The sequence below is a fragment of the Anabrus simplex genome, chromosome 1 (assembly GCF_040414725.1).
Source record: "Anabrus simplex isolate iqAnaSimp1 chromosome 1, ASM4041472v1, whole genome shotgun sequence".
Lineage (NCBI taxonomy): Eukaryota > Metazoa > Arthropoda > Insecta > Orthoptera > Tettigoniidae > Anabrus > Anabrus simplex.
Window position 1 is genome coordinate 517796366 of NC_090265.1, and position 14460 is coordinate 517810825.

The window sequence follows — 14460 nt, forward strand, 5'->3', positions numbered from 1 at the left end:
CCTATTTCTGTTAAAGTTATGACTATCATAGTTCGCATGGAATAACCTGAGATGATATAGACCCTTCTTCCGCAATAAACTCAACTTGCTGAAAAATGTGGCTTAGACCCTTCTCCGGGGGGGGGGGGGGCTTCAATTATTAATCCGGAAAGCTGGATTGTCCAGATTAACGAGGCTTAGTTCGTGGTTTTTCTGTATCCCTTATGCCACAATTACCATAATTATCAGAACGGGCCATGGCAGGTGCAGAGATTCACTACACAAATGAAACAACCCGCGCCATACTTGAAACCTATTCAAGAAACGGGGAAGACGCGGTGTTTCTGAGGAATGCGGAACGTGTCAGATTTAGCTGTGATTCAATACAAAATGAGGGCGGTTAAACTTTGGAGGTCACTGATGCTATAAAGCTTTATGAACAGGGTAGAAAAGAATATGTTGAATGCACAAGGAAACCTGAGAAATAACGATTATTATTATTATTATTATTATTATTATTATTATTATTATTATTATTATTATTATTATTATTTCGTGTGGCTATTGCTAACCTCAAACAGACCTCGTAATGCAGACACTCCAGCGTGGATGAATGGCGTCTACAGTGTATAGGAAAATGTGTGTTAGCGTGGTGGAAGGTAGTGTTTGTCTGGTGTACGAGTTGTAGGAAATTTGGAAACGGCACGAACACCCAGTCCTCGATCCTAGGAAATTACGATTAAAATCCCGAGAACCAGCCAGGAATCGAACCATGGCCCCGAAGATTGAAGGACCAGACGCTAGTCACTCGGCCATGGAGTCATACAAATCCATGTCCTCATATTCCTCACTCATATTCACTCAACGAAGATGAGCTCTTTAAACAATCTTAAATCTCTGGTAGTACTGGGAATCGAACCCGGGCCTCCGGTGACGACAGCTAAGATCACTAACCATTACGTTATGGGGTGGACTTGAATTGTAATTTTAACATTCCATACCGGTCACTGGTACGTGGAACAGAAATACTTGTTGATGATCTGTTAGGGGATAACGGCTGAATGTAATTTCTTGAAGCTGTAAGTTCAGGGATAGCCGGGGCGTGCTATAGGTTACACGTCATTTGATCATTATACAGTGGCGTTAGCAGCGGCCTGACCGACGCGGTAAAGACGTGCTCGTCTCACCCGGAAGGACAGGGGTTCGATTCCCCATCAGGAAGTCGAAACATATAAGAAACGAGATTTCCACTTCCGGAGGTGCATGTAGTCCTGAAATTCACTCAACCTACATCAAAAATAAGTACCTGGGGATAAAGGCCGGTCGTAGAGCTGAGCACTACCCCCACCAAGTGCCGAGGTTACGGATGGTGGAAGCCTTAACATGTACGGAGATGACTTTGCTATACAGCGGCATTACAAAACTTAACAGGAAATATCCTGTTTTCCCCCTGTTAATATTAGCAGTGCCGGACAACTAAATATAGTGAAGATAGTGTAAAACATTGGTGGGCAATGAGAAGGCCCCGCTCTCTGAACTAACTGCATGAGCGGGGGAAGAGCCGAGAACAGATTTCTGATAGTTTGTGCTGTAAAGACTAGAGGGTGGTATGTGGAGTCAAGGCGCAAGCAAAGCCACAGCATTGTAACTGGCTGAGTATATTATGTGTACGAAATGCAGTCGTGTCGTTCATTGTTAATGTTGTATCCTAGACGATATTTTATGTTGGCTTGCAATATTTCTACGAGTACAGGTAGTAATCAAAGGAGTATTTAATTATCACACGTCAAAATAATTAATGTTGCTTACTACCCGTAACCTAATGAAACTAATAGAATTAAATGTTTTACATACCACAAGGCGTCTATTTACAAAATAACGTATTTAATTTCCTCACCATAATCTAATACACTGAATAGAACGAGACATCAGGGACAATAAATCTGTTAAAAGTTGTAACTGAGAGCCGTGCAAGCAGCTACTAGTCTGTACCTTCCGTCAGAGCACATATTCTGCTCGTGTGTCTACCCGAGCTGGAGCGCTGCTTACTGACCCGAATCGTGCCCGCCTTTGGTGCGAAATATAATGTATCGAAAAACTAAACATGGTAAAGGTAGTATAAAATACAATAATTTCCGAGCTTTTATGCTTTGGTAGGATTTTGCCATGAGAGAAATAATAACGGAGATAGTCGCGATTATTATATTTTCCACATACTTTCAAATGGCTACGAAAATATTAGATCTATCTAAAGAGTGTACAAAACAATAGCTGTAGAAAACGTAACTTTCAATCATTTATATCTAATACATTTTTATCATATGAGTTACAATAATGGAGATATTCATGAATTTAAATTTGCAATACCAAGTCCATCAAGGGCGAGTTTCGCTAATGTGAAAATACTGTTTAGTCGTCATGGTATCGAACTAACTGGCGATAGTGCTTGTCGTCGTGATTCCTTTTATGAGCCGTAAGACCGCGCGATCATTAGCCCCTATTCATCAGAAAGATAACGATGACCATGGAAATGAGAAGAAAATCGTAATCACGGAGCCGTAAGAAAAAGAAAGATGGTTTCCAATATCCCAAATTCCTAAAACTTATCAGTAATAACATTACTGACTATTGTTGTTAGTTGAGGTGTACTTTGTCGCTTTTGTTGTCATTCTTCTCTGTTACTGCACTACTGCTGCATATTAGAAAATTTAACATGTCAACGATGAGTACACGTCGACTAATTATAAAATAATTATGAATTAGTAGACAAATAAAAAGCACTGGTTTCCCATTTTCACATTAGGCAAATACTGGGTTGTATCTTAATTAAAGCCATGGCCGCTTCCTTCCCACTCCCAGCCCTTTCCTATCCCATCACCGCCGTAAGATATATCTGTGCCGGTGCGACGCAAAACAAATTGTAAGAAAATAAAAATCACATGGAATTTCAATGTTTCTGCTAAATTACACGTTATTCTTTTCCTTTCCCTAAAATTTGAGTGTTCGATAGTTCATTGTGACTTCGATTCCTTCTAGCTCAATCTATCGTGACTCCACTGCACATTGGAAGTAATAATAGAAGTGCATGCAACAAAGCTAGCTACGCTTCAGGTTTCCCTAAGTACAGTACTGATTTAGAAAATTTTTAATCAACTAATCAATAATGGCTACTTTGTGTGAACTCTTCCATCTTCTGTTGGATCATATGCTCGTTAGAACCACAGGATTTATACTGAAATTGTTATGAAATGCGGAATTTGAGTAAATGACTATGTTGCAGGCAACAGAAGCTGACGATGGAGGACTACAAGAAGTTCCTGGAAGACCTCTGCAAGAACAAGAAGGTTGATCTGGAGGGGTTGAAGAACAAGATGTCGAGTTGCGGTGCACCGGGTCTCACCAGCTCGGGGGTAAGTTTGATTGCTGTCTTCTCTTAGCGTCCTTCTCGACCCACCACACAATGACTCAACTAGTATTTTCTTGTTAGCAGGCCAAGACGAGTTCCTCTCAGGTAGGCTGACTACAGCGGGCCAGCCTGTTGTAAGTAACATGCGGGTGTGTTGTGACGTGTGTGTGCCTTGCAAACCACCTGAACTCGCTGTATACTGCAGCTTACAAGGAAACATCGGCAATGGGTTAGTCGCCGATCGCGATGAAACTTGGAAAACACATTGAGGTACACGTAAAAATGATGTCGGCATCAATTTTGGGTGCCAACATTCATTAGAGCGTTAACTACGGGGCCTAAAAGTTGCGACATTTCAAATTCCGCGCGATCAGCGATGAATACCTGCTGGCCAATGTTAAGCTGGCACACTGCGTACTTGGAGACACGCCTCTGCACCTCCTCCCCTCCCCGCTCCAATTGATTCACCGCCGCAGCCGTCAAGAGCGGGGAGAAGGGAAACGTGCGGTGGCGAACCAATTGGAGCGGGCAGGGGAGGAGGTGCAGAGGCGTGTCTCCAAGTACGCAGTGTGCAGGCTTAGCATTGACCAGCAGGTATTCATCGCTGATCGCGCGGAATTTAAAATGTCGCAACTTTTAGGCCCCGTAGTTAACGCCCTAATGAATGTTGGCACCCAAAATTGATGCCGACATCATTTTTACGTGTACCTCAATGTGTTTTCCAAGTTTCATCGCGATCGGCGACTTACCCATTGCCGATGTTCCCTTGTTAGAGATATCATTGCGTTTTTCTTCATGACTGCCACACCTTCCGTTCGTTTATTCAATTCCTCACTTTTTTTTCCTTTCTGACGTGGAATAATTACGGAACTAGACTGGTGGGCGTTACAAAAACGTGAAATTTTTACCCCATAATTGCACAGAATTTCATAATATGTGCAAAAGAGAGTTTACTTGCTTGTTATAACCGCTTTACGATTTTACACGTGTGCATTTTACTTCTACTCTATAGACGAACTCGCTACGTATCGCTAGTGTATTAAAAATGAAAAATCTTATTTTATAATTTTTCTTGCTAATTGCGTCGAGTGAAGCGTAAAGTTTAAAATTTTTAAAATTTTTTTTCTGGAATTACTTACTTCTGGAATGAAAAACCACCATATCTGAAATAAATATGAACTTGCGCATTTAAAGGTTAAAATTCAGATGATTTCTAGACAACATGAGTGACGACAGTGTTTAATATTTGACTTTAAAGGAGAAGAGCCAGTGTAGGAGCAGCTAGAGTCTGGTCTCGAAATGATGTAACTGTGTGATGCAACAGTGCCGTCTTCTTGAGGTACTAAAATCGCCGCGCCATGCGGCTGTTAGATCTGGGCACCGGCGTGAGTTATAGCAAGTATATGGCAAAATAATCAAATAGTCCGACTCGTTGGCTGAATGGTCAGCGTACTGGCCTTCAGTTCAGAGGGTCCCGAGTTCGATTCCCGGCCAGGTCGGGGATTTTAATCGCTTCTGATTAATTCTTCTGGCTCGGGGACTGGGTATTTGTGTCCGTGTTAACACGCTCCTCTTCATATTCACACTACACTACTAACCACCACAGAACACGATATAGTGATTACATCCGTCCATATAGGGTTGGCGTCAGGAAGGGCATCCGGCCTTAAAACGGCCAAATCCACATGTGCGACGCAGTTCGCACCCGCGACCCCACAGATGTGGGAAAAGCGGTAGAAAAAGAAGAAGACGAATAAGGTGGCAAAATAATCAAATAGTGAACACATAAGAATACCTTGATTTTACGTCCCACTAACTACTTTTACCGTTTACGGAGACGCCGAGGTACAAGAATTTTGTTCCACAGGAGTTCTTCAACGTGAATCTACCGACACGAGGCTGACGTATTTGAGCACCTTCAAATACCACCGGACTGAATTAACATCGAACCCGTCAACATGAGCTCAAAAGGCCGGCGCTGAAGCGCCTGAGCTTCTCAGCCCGGTCGTTTAAGAAAAAAATAGTGGTGCGGATAATTGATCTATTTTGCAAAATGTCAAAATGATCAGGCGGATTATCAAAATGTAAAAAAAGTCCAAACTCAGCAATGCCTTGCTTCGAATATCTTACTGGTAGCGTCTCAGTTAAGACGACCGCGCGACGTAAGGTGAGTTTCGCACTACTGGAGTCCCAGCCGATCACATCTGTTGCCCCAGTGGTAGAAAACGATTTGGAATTCGTGGATGTGAATAAGTTGCTGATTTTTAGGGAGTTGATTTCCGTGTAGTGACAGGTTTTCAATGAATAGAAAGCTTTTTCTAGTCCGCTCGAAGTTCGGTAGGAAGGTTTACATACATAGTGGTGGTTTTGAAGGGCTGTGCCCCTTACGTTTATGCTACTCTTTAAACATGACCGTTGTGCGGCCTTGGAGAAGCTTTCTACTCATTGAAATCTAAGCTATTATAACTTAAAAATCCGCTCCCTACTGATCACCCTAGTATGACGAAGAGGCTCCGGTGTAGCTTAGTTATCACGAACGTAAAAGTTGTTCAGAATTAAGAAATAAAATGCCAACAATAAAGTTTCAAACGCATACAAAATAAATGGCGTATGGCTTTTAGTGCCGGAAGTGCCCGAGGACAAGTTCGGCTCGCCAGATGCAGGTCGTTTGGTTTGACTCCCGTAGGCGACCTGCGCGTCGTGATGAGGATGAAATTATGATGAAGACGAGACATACACCCAGCCCTGTGCCAGAGGAATTAACCAATTATGGTTAAAATTACCGACTCTGGCCGGGAATCGAACCCGGGACCCCGTAACCAAAGGCCAGTTTGCTGACCATTTAGCCATGGAGCCAGACAAATGCATACTAATTAGATACAATAGCTTACCCATCACGGGGTTCGTACTTGCAGCTGTGACCGCGACACAGCGTTGACCGAAATTCTTACTACACCCCATAGAGAGAGCTATTTAAATTATTATCAGGGGTAAAAGAAAAGTAACTATGTGTCAGTGCTCATGGCCGCGGGTAGCCAGCCAGTGCTTTCCTCTTACACATCATCACCACGAGATGCCAAACAAGCGTTTCAAACTCTTCTAAAACAGCTCAATCTTATATATAAAATTGGATGTTGGTATATTTGAAGCTAATACACTCAAAAACTACTGGACTGATATCTCTGAAAATTTCACAGTTTGTTCTTATTACATCTGCGAGGGATTGTAAAGTGGTTTGAACGAAATCTGATTGGTAATTTGGCACTAAGGGGTGAAAAATTAAAAAAGGGGAAAGATAAGCAAACCGCAGGACAAGTCTGATCAGCGGGTTGCCTACCCAACAGTATGTGAAGATTATGGTGTGTTTCTTAAGACTTATTAAAAGTCAAAGATCTGTCCCCATGACACAGGGGGTGAGAAGGTGAAAAAATGTCGCAAACATAAAAATACGAAAATGACGATATTAGTGACGAATTCATAGTCTTTGGGGTAGCTGAGATGACCTGTGACACTCTGAATGCCGTTTAAGTCAAAGTTCGTTCCCAATCGGTATGGTAAACATATTATGACTTACTGTTTGGGAAAGAAAACTGTAGTGTAAGACACACATAAGGGCGGGATCGTACAGTATATGAAATGACTGTCATGACTGACTGACTGACTGACTGACTGACTGATTCATCATCGCCGAGCCAAAACTACTGGACATAAAGAAATGAAATTTTGGGATATTCCGCCGCTAAGGGGGTGAACAGGGGAGCGAATTTTTAGAATGAGTATCTATATCTCAAAAACTTAACAGTTTAAAGATGTGAACATTAGTATTTGGAATCTCCTTTAAAAATAAGGAAACACGTATATTTTTGTTTCCGGAAATTCCTTTTAAAGGGGGTGCGGTGAAAAGAGGTTAAAAATAGGTTGAATACTTTTTACGAGGATACTTATAGTTACAGACGTGAAAATTGGTATTTGGAATCTTCTTTAAAAATAAACACATTTTTTATTTTTTGGAGAATCCAGTTTTATAGGGGTGAATGGCATTTACAAAGGGGGTGAGTTTTTTTAAAAGACTGTATATATATCTCTACAGTATTTTTCAGGAAGGTAACATTTTACACACGTGAAAATTGGTATTTGGAATGTCCTGTGAAAGTAAAGAAACACAGGTAATTTGTTTTCGGAAAATCCGCTTAAGGGGAACTGAAAAAGGGGATAAATTTTTAAAATGAGCGTATCGACAGCACATCTCGAAAACTTAACATGTTACAGACGTGAAAATTGGTATTTTTAATTTGTTTTAAAAATAAAGAACCCCATATTTTTTCTTTCCGGAAAAACTCTTAAGAGAGGGGGGGGGGGGGGGGTAAAAAGAACTGAAAAGGAAGTGGAATTCGTTTTATTAGGATGCTGATATCTTAAAAATTGAAGATATTACAGATGTGAAAATTGATATTTGGAGACTCCTTTAAAACTAAAGAAATGCGTATTTTTTTGTTTTCGGAAAACCCACTTAAGGGGGTGAAAGAATTGAAAAATTAGTTGAATTCTTTGTATGAGGATTTCAAAAATTAAAGGTGTTGCAGACGTGAAAATTGGTATTTGGAATCTCCTTTAAAAATAAAGAAACACGATTCTTTTGTTTTCGGAAAAACCACATAGGTGGGAATAATTGAGACATTAGTTGAATTATGTTTTACGAGGGTACTTGCACTCAAAAACTGAAGATGTTATAAACGTGAAAATTGTTATTTGAAATCTCATTTACAAATAAAGATGTATTTTTTGTTTTCGTAAAATCTACTTAGGTGGATTGGGGGTGGGGGTAGGACTGATAAAGGAGTTGAATTATTTTTATGGGAATACTTATATCTCACAAACTGAAGACGTACTGACGTGGAAATAGGTATGTGGAATCTCCTTTAAAAATAAACATTTTTTTACGACTTGAGAGAAGACTATTTCTCACACCTTCAGTTCTAAGTCGCATCTTAGCCCTAAAAGGCAATAGAACAAACGTGCTTTACCAAGACTTTCCGGGGTAAATGAAACTCAATTCTTCGGTGAGTTTTTATACTTTAGGGATTTTCAGGTAATGTCTTAGTACAGTACCGAGGGAGGATTACTTTTATCAGGTGACGAAATACACGGGAGCGAAGCCGCGGGTAACTTCTAGTAATCTATAAAATCTGTAAAACTGTGACATAGGGATACAGGAAATGTGAGTGGACAATATCTTTTCATATCAGAAGAATATTCAAGAGTCTCTCTTGCTACATTAATACCATAATTGCAAATTGTATCTGTTCCTACATTCTTTGGAGGTGTGAGTCGTAGAAACACATTCCACCTTTCCCGCTCTTTGATGTGTGGCTGAAGCAATGCCTCCTGGATGATTTCTCCGCTACATGACGTTACTTATGCACCAAGTTGTATGCAGACTTCTACATTCTCCAACACGACACACCACGATAGCTGACGGCAGATGACCACATGTTTCAACCACTGTGCATGGCTAGAACCATCTGGGCAACTGTACAGTAGTTACGGAGCGATATTAAACAAGCATGCACAGAAGCTGAAATATGCTCTAGTCACGCACTATTTTTTTTTGCCACTTTAACGATTTTGTAGCGTTAGGAAAGTGTTCCTAAAATTCACACATTTCAGGAATGCCAGAGTAAATCGAAAAGTACAGCAAATATAGTCTACTTAAAAGAAAAAAAATCCAATCAAATAATATTAAAATACAGTGTCGAAGATCGTGTAATCAGTAAGGCCTGGCTTTTTATGCAATAACAGGTTAGATTGCAAACTAATTTGGTTTGTAGGAAGTATCAGCCACCCGCTCTTCCATAATGTTAGCAAGAGTAACATAAATAAGAGGGGTTCTAATGGGCCGTACCCCTCATGTTTATGCAAACCCCAGAGCATAATCGTTGTGAAGGTAGACTATACTTGCTACTCGCTTCAAGTAAGTTTGCATTCTAGCCTATTCATGCATAAAAATCCGGGCTCTAGTAACCAGTTATCGGACATAACGAGGAAATTATATACAACGTTGCGTACTTAAACGTTTTAAAATACGGTACATACCGAATTGTATGTTAGGTGAACATTCACCAATGGGAAAAGTCGATTACAGAATCATTTTAAAATATTTGGAGTAAGTCAAACAGAAATTGTTACCGAATTTTAAGCGGAAATATTGTGAAATGTGTTTCTTACTTTGAAAAGCAGTTTCAGAGTGCACCAGTACAGACAATACATATAAACAACTCATCAACAGTTTAGGTGAGGCTGACAATGTTCCAAACACCACCCTGTCTCTCGGGCAACTTTTCTGATCTCGTCGATATTAAGATTGCGAGGCCTAGAGAGTCTTTCTTTCGCATCTTCATTTGGCCGATACATTCGTTCTTCGGAGTGTTGGACAACGTAATCTCTCTCATATCTTTAGTGTTAATAAGAACTCTTAAGTCACTTACCCAATCAATAATCATTACGACCAGAAGCAAAGTAGAATCCGTTTTTAATACTGATATTATTCGTGTTCGATTTCAAAAGTCGTTAAAAAATGTTTAGCACAGTTCATAATTGAATTACGATATCCATTGATCGCATTTCTTTCTTACTGGTTTGTTTGGGAAAATAATAATTCAATACCCATCGGCATAGCTCATGTGTTAAAGATGCATATGTGGAGAATGTCTGAGTTCTGGTACCCGAGATAGGAACCATGGTGTTGCCAGTTAACATCATAAATGCAGTAAACCCTATAGCTCTATCCACGTAATCTTAGAAAATGATGAGATGACACACCACGGTTAAGACCGACACGTTACCATATTATTACCCAGACTGATACTGTTACAGACATCGACATTACTACATCAGTATTGTACCTACTCCCTCTGTAAATTAATGATTTTTTGGATCTCAAGATCGTATGACGTGGGTTTAAACCGAGCAGATGTAGCTGGAATTTCGAGGGGCGAAAGTAAGTAATTCGGCATTCCATGCCGAAGGGTATTAGCATGTAAAAGATGTCTGGTGACACGTTCGATATTTAGCCTACACAATTTATTAAATCTAATACATAGGTCTCCCGATTGAATTCTGGCTTATCTGTCACCCAGTGGAGTAATGCCGAACGTAAAAATAGACATGGATGGGACCTAAATGCTTGCATACGCTGCTTGAGACCATTCAGTTATTATGAGTAGTATAGCATCACTTCAATTTATGAATATCTCCAGTAAAATGATAGATTCGAATTCCCACAGAGACACCTGCGTGAGCCATTTTAAAAAGCTAACCCCTTTTACTTTGTGTTAAGACCTATGTTTGAAATCACACAAAATAATTTCCTTCTCAATTAAAAGCATGGTTTGTGGAATTTGGCTGTTCTGCAGCAATGCTTATATTTAACTCAGTGGAGTAAACAGAGGATATGTGTGCGGATACCAAGATGGACATAAATAGATGGAAAATATTTAATGTACTTCGTACTTGGTTAATAATAGTCTTTCAATATGTTCAGGTCTTTCCAATCGTGAAATTACCAGCGTTTCGCCCCAATCCAACTGACGAGCCCACTGCTACACTTGGTCGAAACGCTGGTAATTTCACGATTGGAAAGGCCTAAAGTGCTTTAATGTTTTTACATTTACAATCGATGAAATAAATTATGGTTTCCTTCTTGGAACCTAACTTTTGATACAGTAGTCTTTGTTGAAGATTTCCGTACTATATAATTTTACGTCTTTGTATGCTCTTTACGCGTATTCTATGGTTAGTATTTAGAAGGTGAGGAAAAATGTCATATAAAACAGGCCGCGATAAATTGATCAGGACAATTAAAACGAGGATACGAACCAACCTTATTAGTCGCAATTTTTATCCAGTTTCAAACTGGACTCGTAACGTTTTAGACGAGGTCTGCAGCCCAAATGCCTAGAAAGGAATCCCTAAGACGTCTTAAATCACAGTTATATTGCTAAACCCACTTTCGATGTTTAGAAGTCATGAAACGTCAAGATCCGTCAAAAGCCTGGTGTCAAATTGTTGAACGAATACAATATGGTACTCCCTTCGAAAGTAAAAATCGAATTGAGAACAAGCAGACCGACTGCGGAGACTCCCGCCTGATAAATTATAGAAGCAAAATTACATTACCTTACTATCCTTTGGATGAAAACTACGAGTTAGAGGGTTGGATTCTTTCTGATCCCCTTTTTCACAACCAGTGATTATTGTAGAACATATGTATGTCGGGTAATCTATGTGGTGTCGTATGATGAGCTTATGATCCCTGAAACAACAGAGGCGAGAGGAGTTGGCTGTAGACACTTCTGACAACGAATCCGTCCCACTTCGAGGTCGGGAAAGCACGGTGTCGTAGGTGTCGTTGAAAGCACTCACAATGAAGAATGTAGAACACTAACTACTACTGAAGAACTTCGTCCTCGCGAAAACAATGGAAAGTTTACCTTTTAGTGGTGCAAAACAAATATTCCTTAGAATAGGAAGAAGATCTTCGGAGATATAAGTTACATTTCACAAATTGATCATCGCCAGAGTTCACAAGATGGTCAAAAGTAAACTTTTAACTTACACTATGAGTAGCTAATAAAGACCGACTCAGTACAAAAATCACAGAAGACCTTATTCTTCTTCAGTCTGTGGTCATATATCTCCTCAAGTATTTTCCATGCTGTTCTTTCCTGTACAGTTTACATCGAGTTTACTGCAGTGTATCTCCTTTATATCATCATGCCAACGGATTTGGGACCGAGCTCGATAGCTGCAGTCGCTTAAGTGCGGCCAGTATCCAGTATTCGGGAGATAGTGGATTCGAACCCCACTGACGGCAGCCCTGAAGATGGTTTTCCGTGGCTGTATCTTAATTAAGGCCACGGCCGCTTCTTTCCCACTCCTAGCCCCTTCCTGCCCCAACGTCGTCATAGGACCTGTCTGTGTCGGTGTGACATAAAGCAACTTGTAAAAAAAAAAAAAGGAATTTAGGGGCGTCATATAGCCTACTCCTCAAATATGCTCTGAGACACGAGCATAGGAGTTACTTCCCTGAGGTCCTGCCCACATGCCTCAGTGTTGCCAGCCGCTTCTCACGACTTCACTTCTCACACAGTCCTTCAAGCTGACACCAAACATTCTTTCCGCAGCTCTTTGGCTGACACGTACTTTCTCAGCACTGTTTCGAGGCAGCGTGATGGTTACAAAACCGTAAGGCCGGCCGCAAAATGAGACCCACGTCCCCGTGAGGTGACTCAGAGTGATTCACGGTAGAGAGAGTCACGACTATAGTCATCACAAGTCGAATCGCAGTTCCAATACGCAGTTTACTGCGGAGTTCAGCTGTGGCAAAATGGCGAATACTTCTGCTACTTTAATAGATTTCAGTTCAGAATCGGATTCCGAAACCGAGTTTGTGTTCGAAACGGTATGTTAGATCACTCTGATGAAATAAAAGAGGAAGAAGTGCACACATGAAAAAAATAAGACTGAGGCATGTGGAATTTGCTTCAACTAAAGAATTTGTTCATGAAAAATTCATGAACAACTTTAGATTCAAAGAAGTGCATGATCTCATCAAGAATGAAATTAACTTCGCGAACACGCACAGCTCCAGTTTCTTCCATTTCGAACTACAAAATATAATATGAACAACCAAAATCACTGGCAACCTTGCAGAAAACTGCGGAAAAGAGATGCGGTCCTCAGGATCACCACGGGCAGCAACTGCGTCACGTCACCATGCGTTCTAACGTGGTCGAGTGATTCGCAGAAACCCGCCGTGAATTAAGAGTCACACTTCGTCACCTCACGGACCTGCGTCTCATTTTGCGGCTGGCAGTATGCATGTCTCATAATCCTTATACTTCGAGTTGCCTGGAACGTTTGGGTTTTTTAGAACCTGGCTGGATTTGCCAAAGGCTGCCCAACTCACCCTGACCTGCGTTTGAGTTCTGCTGTTTGATTTTGTAAACCCAGCTTTTCCAGGTAGACAGAAGAATACTCCATCTAAATCTAAATGGGTGTAGTAAACTAATGAGGACGATCGTATTTATATTGTGAGATGATTCGCTGTGCGTTCTTTAAGAGCGGTTATGCATCTGACCTACCTGATCAGTCTACTACACCGAAGGAGACCTCGTTTGATTTAGATAAAGTGAACCTTTGTAATCAGTCGGATCGGATTGCTGACCAGCAACGAAGAGGGTTAGAGCATCAACTTCGCGTCATGGATATACGGAAGCTTTGATGGACTACCGGTATTTCACAGTTGGACCACCTTTACTACGACCCAGGCAAGCGACGAATGGGTATCACACCAATGAATGGAAAAATGCGCGAGAGACGCCTCCATTTGTACAGCTATGTCAAACGTGCTGCACATTAAACTGTCGCCGGTACAACGTTAAATTTTTAAGTCAATGGTCAACGCCCACGTAGAAACACTAAGCAATGATGATTATAATCTAAACTTCTGCAAGTTACACCCAGCTGACGTGGTTGATAGACCAAAGTAGCGTTCTGCGATTCGAAAAGCAGACCCTGCACTTGCGGGGAAATGTTAGGAGGAAGAAGAACCTTTGTGAGATGTACATTGTTTCTCTTCATTCGCTGCACTTGTTCTGATTATTTTGTGAGCTCTGACAATGAATATTTTGTGAAATGAAATTCCAATCTCAATTTTTTCAAAATATTTTGGACAGAGGAAGATGTATACTAGAAAATGTACGAATATTGTGCTAAGGAGAGAGAGAGAGAGAGAGAGAGAGAGCAGGGATTATTCGACGACAGGTATCACAATTATGTAGCTTTTCTCTCGCATCGGATTTTATATTTAATTTCACTTTCCTACGAAACAACTGATGTGATTAATACTGTTTTACTTCTACCTGACGTGTGCTTCCACATTTTTTAAAAGCTGACCGGCCACCCATTTAATGCGAGTATTTGTCAAATGTTCATCATCACTATCTAAAGACTTCGCCTTGTCGCTGCAACCATTGATCTCTCCTCTCTGCGATCCTTTTCATCTCTGTATAACC

The 14460-nt window shown here is 40.7% G+C and overlaps 1 protein-coding gene across 3 annotated transcripts in view; it reads left to right on the forward strand.

Annotated features, from left to right (window-relative positions):
* The window catches only part of LOC136868809 (tubulin polymerization-promoting protein homolog), a 141079-nt gene that overhangs the window by 107990 nt on the left and 18629 nt on the right, over positions 1–14460 (forward strand). The window contains exons 3-4 of one of the 3 annotated variants that reach the window (XM_067144803.2): positions 3260–3389; positions 3467–3490. In XM_067144803.2, coding sequence (XP_067000904.2) covers positions 3260–3389; positions 3467–3490 — 154 coding nt within the window. The remainder of the gene's footprint in view (positions 1–3259; positions 3390–3466; positions 3491–14460) is intronic. The other 2 variants (XM_067144804.2, XM_067144805.2) reach the window with 2 other exon arrangements.